This window comes from Elephantulus edwardii, unplaced genomic scaffold (genome assembly GCF_000299155.1).
Source record: "Elephantulus edwardii isolate Elephantulus edwardi_28Jun2011 unplaced genomic scaffold, EleEdw1.0 scaffold00150, whole genome shotgun sequence".
NCBI classification, from domain to species: Eukaryota; Metazoa; Chordata; class Mammalia; order Macroscelidea; family Macroscelididae; genus Elephantulus; species Elephantulus edwardii.
The window spans coordinates 3,684,511-3,699,446 of record NW_006399900.1 but is presented as its reverse complement, the minus strand read 5'-3'; the positions used below and the strand labels follow the sequence as shown (position 1 = coordinate 3,699,446).

The following is a 14,936-nucleotide window of genomic DNA, read 5'->3' as shown; positions in this document are numbered from 1 at the left end:
GTTAATAAATAAATCCCTGAAAAGCTACTGTAATATAAGCTGGTAAAAAGGTAAGGCATAGAATAAATATTTTTTTCCCAAAATATTCCTCATTTATCGACATTACTCAATTAAGAAAAAAAAAAGTCCTGGTTATGCTAGCAACAAAATACGTAAAATCCTAAGAAATGACCGTAATAAGCATAGTAACTAAAACTTTGGATGAGTTTAAGCAAGTTAAAATTTAGAGTTAGACATTATTTCTGGAATCCATCCTTTCACTGTACCTATTAAATCTGTATGCTGAGCAAATCATTCGAGAAACTGAACTATATATGAAGAACAGTGTGACCTCACGATTTGAGCAACTCAACAACCTGTGTTATGCAGATGACACAACCTTGCTTGCAGAAATTGACCATGACTTGAAGCACTTACTGGAGAAGACTGAAGACAACAGCCTACAGTTTGGATTATATCTCAACATGAAGAACACCAAAATCCTCGCCACTGGACCAGTAGGCAACATCAGGATGGAGAAAAGATTGAAGTTGTCAATGATTTCATTTTCCTTTATCCCAAATCAGCGCTCATGGTAACAGCAGTCACGAAATCAAAAGAAGTGCTGCATTGGGGAAATCTGCTTTCGCGTACTTCTCCAGATCACTTCGTGAGCAAGAGTGTCAATTTAAAGACTCAGGTGAACCTAATACAAGCCATCATTTTTGCACTTGCTTCCTGTGTATCTAAAAGTTAGACAGTGAGTAAGTGTGACAGGAGAAGAAGCGATACATTTGAATTGTGGTTTTGGGCAGGAGTACTAACTATCCATGGACTGCTAAAAGAACAAACAAGTCTGTCTTGGAGGAAGTCCAACCAGCGTGGTCTTTAGGGGCAAAGATGGTAAAATTTTGTCTCACCTACTTCGGGCATGTTGTAAGAAGGGACCAGAAGGTGAGAAAGGTGGAGGATCAGAGAAAGAGAAGACCCCAACAAGATGAGTTGACACTGAGAATGTAACAGATGGCTCAGACATGTTGTGTAGATCATGAGGATGGTTCAGGATTGGGCAAGGTTTACATCTGTTGTTCATGGGAGTGAGTTGGAGTCGACTCATTGGCACCTAAAACAACAGCAGGTAATTATGTAGTGTAACAAACTGATTATTAAAGTGCTGTGGGACTTTGAGTGCTATTAATTTCTTAAATGTGTGGGTTTGGTTTTTGTTTTTTTTTTAATTGGACAAGTAAGTGGTGCGGTAGTGTTTCAGAGCTTAGTTGTAAGGATTACATGAAGACACTCATGCTCAGTGTTTACCACCTTACATGAAAAAGCTTCAATTAATGGTCCTCTTTAAATATGTGAAGATGTCATTACTGCAGTTTTTGTGTAGTTTAAACAAAAATTCCAGTTATAGTGATAGCTACAAAAATGAATACCAGTAATCACCTGAAAGTGTAAAACATGAAGATAACTGTCAAGTTTAAAAAAATCGTGGGGAGAGCTTGCCCTGCTTTAAAACATCTTAAGTTTCTTATGTACTACAAATGTTAACAGACTTTCATTTTAGTTAATAGGTTTTATGACTTAAATATGTGCAGAATAGAACTACTCAGTAGGGTTTTCAAGATCTCCAGGGGGATTTGAACTGCCAGCTTTTAATAATAAGAAGAAGAAGTAATAAATAATGAACTTCAGGTAATTATTTTTAAAAAAGAAAAGGAACACATAAAAGTCAAAACAACATTGAAAAAGAAAAACCAATTGGGATACTCTGGATTAAAGAAATACAGAATAGTCAGTGCATCACTCAGTGTCCATAATAGAGTTTATGAAATACATTATTAAACCATTCACATGTTGTGTAAATTTCTTACTGTAGTCTGGTCCGACAAGCTTCATGCCTTAGCAATGGGCCTCAACATGCTCAAAAGGACTAGCTTTTGTGTTTGGTCTTCTGTCTACGTCACTTGCAATTTCTCCATATATCCTGTAGGTTCTTCTCACGTTGTAATTAACCTGGAAGCTTTTAGCAGAGTTAGTCCTTTCATAGCTTGAAGTGGTTGCTTCGTGGTAAAGAGTTGTGCTGCCATCCCAAAGACACATGGTTCAAATCCACTAGCTACTCCACAGGAGAAAGATGACAGTTTCCTATTGTGCATACTGCCTCTGAAGACCTGCTGGGTCTAGCGACGGGTCTTTCCTGCTGGATGGCAGACAACAACATAATTGTCAAGTGCAGAGTTGTCAAGAGCAGTAGCATTCACTGATTTCCTCCCTCCATGTTGTTTAATAACTTTGTTCTTTTTTTTCTCCTTGCTATGTACCTTTGAGTCAGATCTGACTGGAGCAGGAGGTGATTGCCCCTCCTTCTCTAACAGAGGATCTTGTGAATTTGAACTGTGCATCTTTGTGATTGGAGTACAGCTTCTTAATGTCCGAGCTCCCAGTAACTTTGTTCTTAAATAAGTACTTCCAAACTGTTACTTTTTCTTTGCCTCTTGCTGCTGCTGTCACTAACACGTCTTTTGCTGTGTTTGGGAGCTATGATGCACTGCAGAGTAATATTTTCAAAGAAAATGAAATAGATGAAGTACAGCACTCAAGAGACAAGATACACAGGATTAAGTGCTACCACCCATGAATTGAAGCATACACTGTTAACCAATAACTCAATAACTCTTTTAGCTAGAAAGTATAGTACATACCTGACAGTAACAGGTACTTTGTGTAGCAAAACAGGTAAGGCATGTAGTTCCTGGACCATTATGTGCTTGCCAGCACAACCATTTTGTATAAAAGGGACATCAGAGGCACATGGTAAGTGCACCAAGTTGTGTGTTGGCCACATCTCATTTTTTGATAAGCATTTTTAAAGTCTTAAAACCTTACAGGAACTCTGACCTATGTGTAAATCAGACTTTGCCAGAACATATAATCTGAGGAAAAGTATTTCTCACTTCTGTGACACTGTTAATCAGTATCAACTGCTAAAGGAGCTCCGGTCTCACCCATGTCATTAACTGCTGTTGCTGTCCACGGGTGTTGATTATGGAACCAAGTGAACGTAAATCCTTGACAGCTTCATTCTTTTATCATATGGTGCTTGTTGTTGCAGTTTTGGCTTAAAAATATAGTAATTAAATATAATCTAAGCCCGGTATTATGAAAGTACTGCTAATCGATGCATTTTTATTTCTTGGCTCTTTGACTAGCTCAGATGAAAATTGATGAGGGTGAATCATTTTCTTTATACCAAGACCATCATCAATTCTGTTCTTCTAATTTAAACAGTTTCTTCTAGAAAAGTGTTTGATCACTGGTGTGACATACAGATAATTTGGTATTACTGAAGTCTTTTTCATTATTTAAATATTTCTTTGGCCATTTTTTATATTTAAAGTAAACTTTATTTGATAAATTCATGTTGCATATTTCTGTTCTTTTGAGCAGAGAATCTGTTGCTCTTTGCTTTTTCCTCTGGGATCCTAGAACCATCTTGCTCAGGTGTTATTATGTAGAAGAAATAGTCTATTCTTGTTCCAAAGTTCTGCATCTCTAAACCTCAAGTAGAATGGCAATTTCTTTTTCAGGAAATTCCTTAGGATGCTTTAACTTCCTATAGTAAGTTTGGAAGTGAGTCATCCTGGCTGTTTGCATTGAGTTGTGACTCTTAAAGTCTCAAACATTAACAGGTGTGGATATTGTACACAAAGGAATGTATAAATGACACTGATCATATTCTTTGTGTTTAGATATATCCTTCAGAATTTGGCAAGGAGAGGATGAAGGAAGAGCAAGTTCAAGGACCAGTGGAGTTATTAAGTATTCCTGAAGATGCCCCTGAAAAGGACTGGTAATGAATTACTATAGATAATAAAAGTAAACCTCATAAATTCACATTCTATTTCAGAATTCTGGTCACTTTAGTAGTTAGAACTAAAGTTTACACTTGTGCCTTTTATAGTTAACTAAGTTGCTAAACAAAGTATTCAGTGTATCCATGTTTCTAGCCATATTTCATAAATATTTACTTACTTGCCTATTTGTGAAAGTAAGTATAATTTTTGAAAAACAGTTTATACTTTATAAATTGAGTTCCCATAGCTACATTTCTGAGTAAGTTATATTTGCGGTTTTTGAAGTGACATTTTTCTTTCCCTGTAAGGGCCCTCTAGTGGTGCACGGCACCCTCTGGAGCTGTGCTGCCAACCCCGAGGCCAGGTCTCCCCGGCAGTTCAGCTTCCGGCAGTTCTGCACAAGAAGCTGGGCAGCCTCCTCTTGCGCCGTCTACGCCCTCTGTAAATCAGCTAGACGATCAGTTGCGAGTCACTTCTCACACGGTCCCAATGAGTTGAGATTTATAATAATAAATCTCACTTCCATATAAGTGAGACTTAAACATTCTTCAACTTTGAAGCTTAAATAAAAAGAATGATTTAAACCTTTATCATTGTATACAATTAATAAAGGAAATCTGCTGGTAGAATCTGGATGGAGTTGTGCTGCTGACTCAAAGGCAGCAGCACCTCTCTGGCCGTTCATACTCTCCAGCAGCTCCCAGCGAGAAAGGTGGGCAGTTTCCTCCTATGTGATTTACAGCCTCAGTGGAGCATCACCTGGAAGTTAAGTGGGTACCACTTGAGCAAGGAGTTTGATACAAATAACTGTAAGGAATTTTTAACCACTAGGTGGAGCTCTACATACGTGTATTAAAAATGGTTTTTAAATTGATGGCAAACACAGACAGATATAAAGACCTTCAAAAAATGGTTTGTAGTTAAATGAAATTAGATTTGACAACATATGAATGTGGAGCATACATTTTGCAAGATCAGGAATGTCTTTGTAAGTGGAGCTAATGTTTTTGTAGCACATTTTCTAATACTGCCCAGTAATTTACTTGAGAAGGCTGTGTGTGGGAACAAAAACAACTTGTCTAAGAAATACCTTTTAAAGTAGCTCATAAAGTTCTTCTCTAGACTTTAAATGCTAATGAAAAGATCTAAAATCTACAACTTTTCAGAGCACTATATCAACAAAAAATAAAGAATTCACATGGGCAAATCAGGAAGGAACAAGGACTTTGAATGAAGGTGGGTGGATGGGTATGTGGATGTGAGAGGGAGAGATCTGTGTGTAAATGATTGCATTCTTTTTAAGGGAGATAAGGAGAGAAAGAACTTGGATCAGGTGGATTGATTCGGGGTAATGGGGGTAGGTGTGTCAGAGACAATGAGATTGGCATAGGATAGAACAGGATTTAAGGCTGTTGTACAAAGGGTCTCTGAGTCTCAGGCGACTCAGGTACATAACAAGGACAAAAGTTGTTTCTGTTTGTCTTACTCAAGTAAAGTTAATACATACCTCCTTCCCCTTTCTCTAGGACATCTAGAGAAAAATTAAGAGATTATCAGTTCAAACGACTGAAGTACTATTATGCTGTAGTAGACTGTGATTCTCCTGAAACCGCCAGTAAAATATATGACGATTGTGACGGCCTGGAATTTGAAAGCAGTTGCTCTTTCATTGACCTAAGGTAACCAAGTTCGTGTCTTAGCACAACAGGATTATTATTACACATAAAATATTTGAGCTGGTCATGTTTTCTTTTACTTCCTATTTGTAAAGAGTTTTGAGTGAATGAACTGAGCCTCATGGAGTAGCACTACTAACAGAAAACTGGGATGATAGTGTCTTCTCTTTTTTACTCCTACAGACAGACTTCCAAACATGTCAACCCTGTGCTTGATAGATTTTATGCAGTTAATATTTCTTTGCAGCTGTCTTTAAGAGCTAGGGACCAGGTAAAGAGACTTCTGGAAAAACATTGAGGTTGGAGTAAAGAAGTTTGGTAATAGAAATTTGGTGCCTTTTAGGTCTGTGCTGCCTAATATAGTAGCCACACTCAACAATTTTATTTTGCTAGAATTAAATGAAATTTTAAATCCAGTTCTTGGTTGCCATGGACATATTTTCAAGCCATTAGCAATACTTACTGATAGAACCTTGTCATGATCTCAGAGAGGTCTATAGCTCTGCTCTGCTCTACATGTGCTCCCATGAATGGTCCAGCTTTGCTTACACAGTCCTTATTTTCTCCAGGTGTTCAAGACATGTTCAAGACAGTTGTGCATGTAGGTTCTAAGGAAAGAAACTGAACCAGTGTAGGCCTTTTAAGCGTAGTAAAGATATTTTCACTGGAAACCACTTTTTAGGATTCCAGATTTGTTAGAATCTTTGCTTTCAAAATTCTATAAAACAGAAAAAGATATATTTCATAGTAACTGTTTCATGTGTCAAAAACATTCATGTTAATATAAAAGTAAAGCGATTATGGAATAGACGTTTGGGGGTAAGATTTTAACACACTTAAGTATCCAGCAGGAGAAAAATGCAATCTCATCAGACAAGTTATTTCTTGCTCCTTTTTGTTAAGGATTTCAGTAGGAAGTACTTGTGAATATTCAAGTAGTTTGTACCAAATGTTTGTGAGTACATGAAGCCCTTTGGGTATCATAAACTCCTGTTACCTTATTCTTTTCAAAATAGTTGTGATCTTTTTTATTTCCTGTTTGGGACATTGTGATGTACTGTGAGTGAGCATTAGTTGTGGTTGAAGGAAGTAGCAGTCAGTGACCTGGAAAACATTTATACTGGTTTTTATTTTGTCTTGCGTGTATCAGGAAAAATAGTTGGATTTTCTGCTGCAACCCAGTTTGTCTAAGGAAGCCTTTTTAAATCTTCCCAAAAATAGAAAAGCGTGCATAGAATTTAAGAAAATTGATATCCGGTTTTCTTTTTCTTCTAAGCATATGTAAAAGTCTAGCTGAAGGAAGGAATATATATCTAATGAACTCTAATTATCCATTTTCCTCCAAAGAAAATTTTTACAGAATATACAAAATATACTTTTTTGGGGAACTAAACTATTCACACAAAACCTGAACATAGCCATGAATTATTAAACTCTACAGTAGCCGTTCTATGAATATAAAACAATTGCAATGACTATTTACCAGCCCATTATTTGCATATGGCAATGGAGAATGGTAAAATGATAATGTTAGGTTAATTTAAGTCTTGAGTAATCAACCTTAAACTCATTCTCAATGACACCCAAATGTAACATCCTTTACATCCAAAATACTTGAGTATTAATAACTTATATTGCTCTTCAGAATTTCATTTAGCAAGCCAGTGACTGCTGTCAGAAGTCTGAATCTCAAGCATGAGGGTCCCATGTGTGTTTACGCTTGACTCCAATTAACTGTCTCCTATGCCAGGACTTCTTACAGAGTTCTCTCAAATTCAGTGAAATATCTGACTTAAATAGCTCATGAGTTTCAAAAATTTGGTGCCAACGTTATTTGTAACTTTGTTTACCTCTTTATTCTACATGTGTGTTCGGCAGAAGCTTTTATATGGTATGTGTGTATAAACTACAGCTAATTAGAAGAGCCTAAACTCTTGTTGTTTATCACTGCAGCATTTGTTTAAATATTTTTTTTCTTTGCATCTTAGGTTTATACCAGATGATACTACTTTTGATGATGAGCCCAAGGATGAGGCCTCAGAAGTGGATTTAACAGCATATAAACCAAAGTATTTCACATCTGCTGCAATGGGAACATCAACGGTACTTCTTAGTTTTAAAATATGTACTCTATTGCTTTAGAAAAAGACTATTATATGCAGCATTTTTAGAAATGCATAGCATTAAAAATGTTAGTGCAAAAGTATAATGAAAATTGAGGCTCAACTATATTCTTTATTATTATGTCTGTTTTCACCTCTTTTCAAATCTTCGTTACACCTTTAAGAGTTATTAGTAAATATTTCTTCTTTCAATTCTGTCTTCCTCACACACTCTTTTCCAACTGAGTGGCCCAAATAATACAATGGTTAGTAATCCTTCAGCAGCTAACCAAAAGGTCAGCAGTTCAAGCCAACCAGGTGCCCTGTGGGAGAAAGTTGTGTGGCATTCAGTTTCCATATGATTACAGCCTTGAAACCCTCAGAGCAGTTCTGCTGTCCTGTCAGATTGTTCTAAGTTGGAATTGATTGGATGCAGTGGATTTAGGGTTTTTGTACTTGTTGTCTCTGTCCAGCAAGGTCCTTTAAGAAGTGTATTGTTAGGGGAGCTCTGGTGGCCTAGTGTTAAGGAGCTGGAACTACAATCCCAGAGGCGCACGGTTCGAATCCACCAGATGCTCTGCCAGGGAAGGAGGGACAATCTCCTCCTGTACCAGTCAGATCTGATTTGACGGTACACTCACACAAAAATAATAAAATAAAAATTTGAAAAAGAAGTGTATTGTTGATATCCTAGAGAATGAGGGGAAGAGGTAACACCTTGCCTTTAATTATTTAGAACTGGTGAAAAAAATGGAATATAAACAATTAGTACATTTTTCTGCAGATACACAACATTGTAAAAACTAGTAACTTAGTCCAGAACTGCTAGATATCCTTTAGATATCTTTTGGTTGGTTGTTATTACGCATTTATCTATTAAGATAGTTTATTACTTAATTAACTGGTTTCTCTTTTCTCCCTATACAACTTTTACCTACAGCTGTACTATATGCTAGCCATACAGTCCTCCCTGTAACCTTCTCATATGACAGACCACTGTGCTCTTCTTAGGATGTCCAGATGGCACAGTGCCTCTACTCTGTTGCCCACATGCAGTGGTGGGCATTTTGAAATTGATTGCAGTGTTGTTATTGATACTGTTGTTGTATGCCATCAAGTCGGAGCTGATTCATAGCTAACCCTCCAGTGGATTTTCAGAAGCAGTAAATCACAAAGGGGAAGATTACCCATCCTTCCATGGAGCAGGTGGTGGAGTGCCTTTGGGATTGCAGCTCCACTTCTTACCACTAGGCCACCAGAGAAAACTAAAACATTCAAGCATGTAAAATGTAGAGTTCTGTTGATTTTAGAACTAAAAAATGACCAGGATGGGCCTCTGTGGCCAGCTAACTAGTCTAGAGTTCCTTGGAGTCTGACACCATGATTCACTACTGTACCACCAGATCCAGTAGCAGTCTGAGGACTGTTAGTTCATGCTTAATTACTAAAACAGTAAAGATTCTGATGAGCTGTTCTAATCAGAATAGAATTCTAAGACCATGGCAGCTCTTTCAGGAATCTCTTGCCTAATGTATCCCCTTTTGCTGTCCTGACTGGGGAGATTGTCCTGAGGGACAGAGAGACAAAAAAGGACCTGACTCCATGGCAGTGATGAAACAGTAGCAGAAGCTTGTGTGAGATTGGCAGCTAGGTTGTAGGCAGGAGTTAATCAACAGACTCATTACACCTTATGGGAATTAATGTGAAGTTTACTTCCTGCCAGTAGATGTTTTTCTCCTCAGTGACTCTTTTTTTTTTGGAAGTAAATACTGAGATTGTGTTGAAATCTGCACCAACAGTCTCCTCTTGTTTTATAGTTCTGCTGGAATACTTATAACTCCTGGTGAAAAAAAAAGTTTTAACTGATTTGTAATAATGGTCGTTTTTTCCACCAGTATATTTTCTTTTTTCTCTTATCCGTACTTAATCTGAACTCTAATGAATTTTTATTCTCAGTTATGTTGCATATGTCAGAGAGCTGGGGGAAAGATTGGTAAAAAAGTTTCTCTTCAGTAAATGGGTTGCATCTTGGGACAAGTGTCATTCAGATAATTATTTTAGCATGTTTTATTTTAAAACATCCACATAACAACTCATTATTTTAATGCATTTGGCTTGTTGATTTTTGTATTTTGATTTAGTTTATGTTTTATTTTCTTTTTCTTCTGCTAAAGGTAGAGATCACTTGGGATGAAACTGATCATGAAAGAATTACAACGTTTAACAGGAAGTTTAAAAAGGAAGAACTTTTGGACATGGATTTTCAGGCCTACTTAGCTTCGTCTAGTGAGGAGGAAGAAGAATTAGAGGAGGAACCGCAAGGTACTGGACGACTTTATTTTTTTTTTTTAGATAGATACCTAAACAAGACTTGTTAAGTGAAACGTGGTTTTGACATTAGCATAAAGGGAATAACCAAACTAAATCATTCTTAAACAGTCTGGAGAGCTCTCACACTTTCACAGCATTTATGAACCTGTCAATGGTGATTGACTTTTATTTTCAAAAATACTTTCTTGGCCTGAATTTCTTAGCCAAAACCTTTTTTTTTTTAACTCACCTAGCCAAGAAAATTGTAGCCTTTTATACCATACTGGTTTCTAAACAAACTGCTAAAACACTAATCCTTTATTCCTTTTTTTTTTTTACGTTGTACAAAAAAACTCATGAGAGCTTCTTTTAATTAACAAATATTTTTATATTTAGTTTTCCTTTTCTAGTTTGGAAAAGACAACTGATTTTTCCATTTCCCTGATTTTGACTTGCATCATTAATTTATTTCAGAACTAATGGTAACTTAATATTTTTATTTTCTTGGGCAGTACAACATTTTTACAATAATTCCATGCTCTTGCCTAATTTTAAGCACTTTTAATTTCACAAGTTAATGCTATTTCTGTTTAGTCCATTTTTGCAAATTTAAATGTAAGAACTTTATACATGCTATATGGGACATTTTTCTTTTACCTAAGTACATCCTCAAGGATTTCCTATGATGAATGTAAACAGGTGTCAAACTCTTTTGAGTGTCAATTTGTCTGAAAGGATCCTTTTCTTGGCCTTCATTTGTCAAAGATGTTTCCTCTGATTAAGAATTGGTAGAACTTTAGGTTGGCAATCTTCCCCACTTCCCACTCACCCACCAAGCATGTTGATGTCCAACATGGCTTCTGACTTTATGTGGGGTTACTGTGACTTGGAATCACTTGTCACGGAATCCTTTTAAGAGTCATTTTGACACTCACAAAATGGGATTAGAGGGGAATTTCTTCAATATAGTAAAAAGTATATACGCAAATTCTCAGTGGAGAGAGATTAAAGGCATTCCCTTCAAGAACAGAAACTAAGCAAGGATGCCCACTATCACCTTTCCTATTCAATATTGCATTAGAAGTCTTAGCGATAGCAGTAAGACAAGACAAGGAAATAAGAGATACCCAGATTGACGAAGAGGAGGTGAACTTATCTCTGTATGCAAATAATATGATAGTATACTTAGAAAACCCTATTGACTGAGCTAGTAAACTACTAAACATAGTTAATCAATTCAGCAAAGTGGCAGGATACCAGATCAACTCATGCAATATTCGAAATGAGTGACCCTGGAGGACATTATGTTGAGTGAAATAGCTCAGCCACAAAAGGACAAATACTGGATAGTGCCATCATTGTAGAACGGGGCTGACATCTGGGTTGGGGTGAGCTGAGAAAAATTGGATAAATTATGTATACTGCATTGAAACGGATGAGGGAGAGAACAGTTTTGTTTTTTTCTTTTAATTTTTTAATTTTTATTTTAATGTATGTTTGCAGAGACTTTGGATTTCTATTCATTAATTGTTGCACACTTTCCTCCCTGTCCACCCCTCCCCCCAGTTTGCTTTTCTCTTTGAAAAGTAAAACAAAACACATTTTTATACCACACACACACACACACACACGATCCACTCCATTATGCAGCTTTCATTCTGGACTCTTGTCATAACAATAATACGTAATCATATATTCCTCCTAAACAGTTGGGAGAGAACAGTTTAAAAGTGATATATGATTGGGTATTATGGTTATGACAAGAGTCCACAATGAAGGTTGCATAGTAGAGTGTACTGGGGTGGGGGGTAGGGGGGCAGAGAGAAAAATCCAATAATGAATGAATGGAAATACAAAATCTATGTAAATGTTCATTAAAATTAATTTTAAAAAAGAGTCATTCTGTTTATTTTTTTGAAAAACTGATCAAGTTTTCTTTTTCTAATAATAGAGTTCATTTTATTGTGCTGGGCTTTTTAAGAGTTTGAATTTATGAAGTAGAATTTTTCCGTTGAGTGTCTATATCATTTAAAATTATAACCACGTTATGAAGAATAAGGATTCCATTCCAAAACATTTCTTTGCTCATGTGGATCCTGTGCATAGATCTGAAGCAAACATTGAAACAGTACCAGTGAATATGGCATGGTTTTAAATCAGAAACCCAGGGAATATGGCATGGTTTTAAATCAGGAACCCAGGGAATATGGCATGGTTTTAAATCAGAAAAGGTGTGTGTCAGGGTTATATCCTTTCAGCATTCTTACCACAAAACCTTTAAGCTGAGCAAATCCAAGAAGCTGGACTATATGAAGAATTTGAGGAAGACTTATTAAGAGTCTGCAGTATAGAGCAAATACAACCTTGTTTGCTGAAAACAAAGAATATTTGAGCCATTTATTGATGAAGATCAAAGTACAAAATCTTCGATATGAATTATATGTAAAAATGAAAAAAAACAACAACAACAAAAATCCAACCCCAAAACATGTAAAAATCCTTGCAGCTGAATCAATAAGCAGTGGTAAACAGAAAAGAGATTGCCATTTCAAGGGATATCATTTTCCTTGGCTCCATAATGAACAACCTTGGAAGCAGCAGTCATGATATCAAAGAAAGTATTGTAGTGAATGAATCTGTTGCAACAAACTTCTTCAAGATGTCACTTTTGAGTACTGAGGTGTACCTGCCCTAAGCCATGGTACTTTCAGTTGCCTCATATGCTTGTAAAAGTTGAACAAGGATTAAGGAAGACCAAAGCAGAATTGATGCTTCTGAATTATGGTGTTGGCAATGTGGATTGTGGAATAATGGCACTAGTGACTGCCCACAGAACAAATGAGAGTGGTAAGAGTTTGACTCACATTCTTTGGACATATTATCAGGCGAGGACGTTTGGAGCTAACTTTTTGGCACCTAACTACATAACATCTTCATCAGTTTTGAAATATTCTCAAGCATTATCTATTCAGATTATTACTTCTCTGGGATACCAGTTAACTATGTTAGACCTTTTCGTGGCATTTACTGTGAAGGATGGACACAGTGGCTTCCCCAGTGTTCAAGTGCAGGACTGGGCCATGTTACATTCTATTGTGTATAGAATTGCTAAGTGTTGGAGCCAATTGGATGCCACCTAATAACCACTCTTCACTTTTTTTATCCTCTGCTGCATTCTCTACTTTCTCTACTGATCATTCAGGCTTGCTAATTTAGTTTTCAGCTGTACAGAATCTGCTGATTGATGTTCATTCCAGCATTATTCACAGTAACAAAAAGCTTAAAACAACCTAAGTGTCTGTCAATGGATGAGCAGATAGTCAAACTTATACTATACAGTGGCAAAGAATGATGCTGAACATCTGCCAACATGATCTCTAATACGGAGGACATGCTGCGTGAAAAGAGACCATCACAGAGGGCCAAATACTGTATGAGACAATTATTGTAAAGTCAGGAACAGATTTGTATTCCAAATGAATCATCATTTAATATTATTGTTTAATCATCATTTTTCACGAATGGGAGGAGAGGAAAAGAAAAATCATTAATGAGGTGATTATCAATATTAATTATAGTGAATCAGTATTAATATTAGTGAAGGAAAAGACAGTAGATAATATGAAGTCACTACAATGTAACCAAGATAAAAGAAAATACTGAAAGACATACAGGAAACAATACAGTGCTGCAGTAATAGTAATAACAATAATTTGTATGTAGATTAACAGGTAAAAAATATGTGTACTAAATAGATGAGGAAGCTGTATAATTATATCTGAAACCAAAGAACTTAAGAGAGGGCTAGACCATCACTACCAGCCACTCTGAGGTGACCACAATAGAAGTGAAAAATTTAAGATAAAATTCAAATGAATAAATGATCAGAATTACTAATCTGAAGGAGATTAAGATCGCAGGAACACTCAAGACTCTTGGCCTAAAACAGCCTTTTAACTTGAAGACCTGCCTGAAGGCTAACTTTAACCCCTCAAATAAATAAATAAACCTGGAAAGAAAGTGTTTTGTAGAATAGTGAAGTATATGAGACCAAAATGAAAGCATTTACCCAAAACCACAGATAGAAAGGGACAGGGGAGTCAGAAGCGTGGCAACAGAACATCGAAATAAAAATGAGTGAGCACTGATACATTGCAAGGATTGTAACCAAGATCAGAGGACATTTTGCGTGTGAGTGGTTCATTTGAAAAATAATTTGCTGTGTAAAATTTTACCTAAAGCACAATAAAGATATTCATGAAGATAAAAAAAATTTATCTTAATAGAAAATATCAGTCATGCAAAATTATGAAAGGTTTAATGTTGACATCTAGTAAAAAGTCACTTTAAAAGTATATTTTAAATTGGCAGAATTGAATATCCTTTATAGCTTATGATTATTTTTTTTTTTGTTCTTTGGCTTTAATTTTACATATATGTTGTTTTTTATATAGTCCATGTGGAAAATCAATTACAAAATGTTTCTTTAACATACCCTTAGCAAACCTTGGCTTTCTTAGACTGTATTAGGTTAGATTTTTGTTTCTTTTAAGCTACTAAAGACAGTGCTTCACTTGCCTGAGTTTTTCATAGAGCTGTACTCTTGAACTGTGTTCCACATGTGAGATGAAAAACTGCTTAATTGTTCTAGTTTCTTTGTTCAGCCATCTTGTATTTCCAAAACCACATAATTGCATTATTTAAGAGTCTTTGAAAAAGTGTGATTTACAGTGGTAGTTAAGTTCAGCACAGAAACTTTCACATTTCCATTAGGCCTCAGTGACTGTTGCTTGTTACATTTTTAGAATTCTACATAATTGAGTGTTCATTTTGTTTCTCAGTATACAAAAAGCAGCCAAATTCTCTCCCAGATAGCCTTTTATTTACTTTTTCCTCTGTAAATGTAGAGAAGGTATTATAATTTTTATATACATTTCTTTTTAATCATATATCGTCCCCCTTATAAAAGTTTTCTAGTACTTTTATAAAAATTCTATCTAGTTTTCAAA

General features: G+C 36.0%; 1 protein-coding gene across 1 annotated transcript in view; it reads left to right on the top strand.

Annotated features, from left to right (window-relative positions):
• Positions 1–14,936, top strand: part of ESF1 (ESF1, nucleolar pre-rRNA processing protein, homolog (S. cerevisiae)) — a 48,774-nt gene that overhangs the window by 7,037 nt on the left and 26,801 nt on the right. Inside the window, 4 exon segments of the mRNA XM_006894751.1 lie at positions 3,718–3,835; positions 5,366–5,518; positions 7,504–7,618; positions 9,792–9,939. Of these exon segments, the coding sequence (XP_006894813.1) occupies positions 3,718–3,835; positions 5,366–5,518; positions 7,504–7,618; positions 9,792–9,939 (534 nt within the window).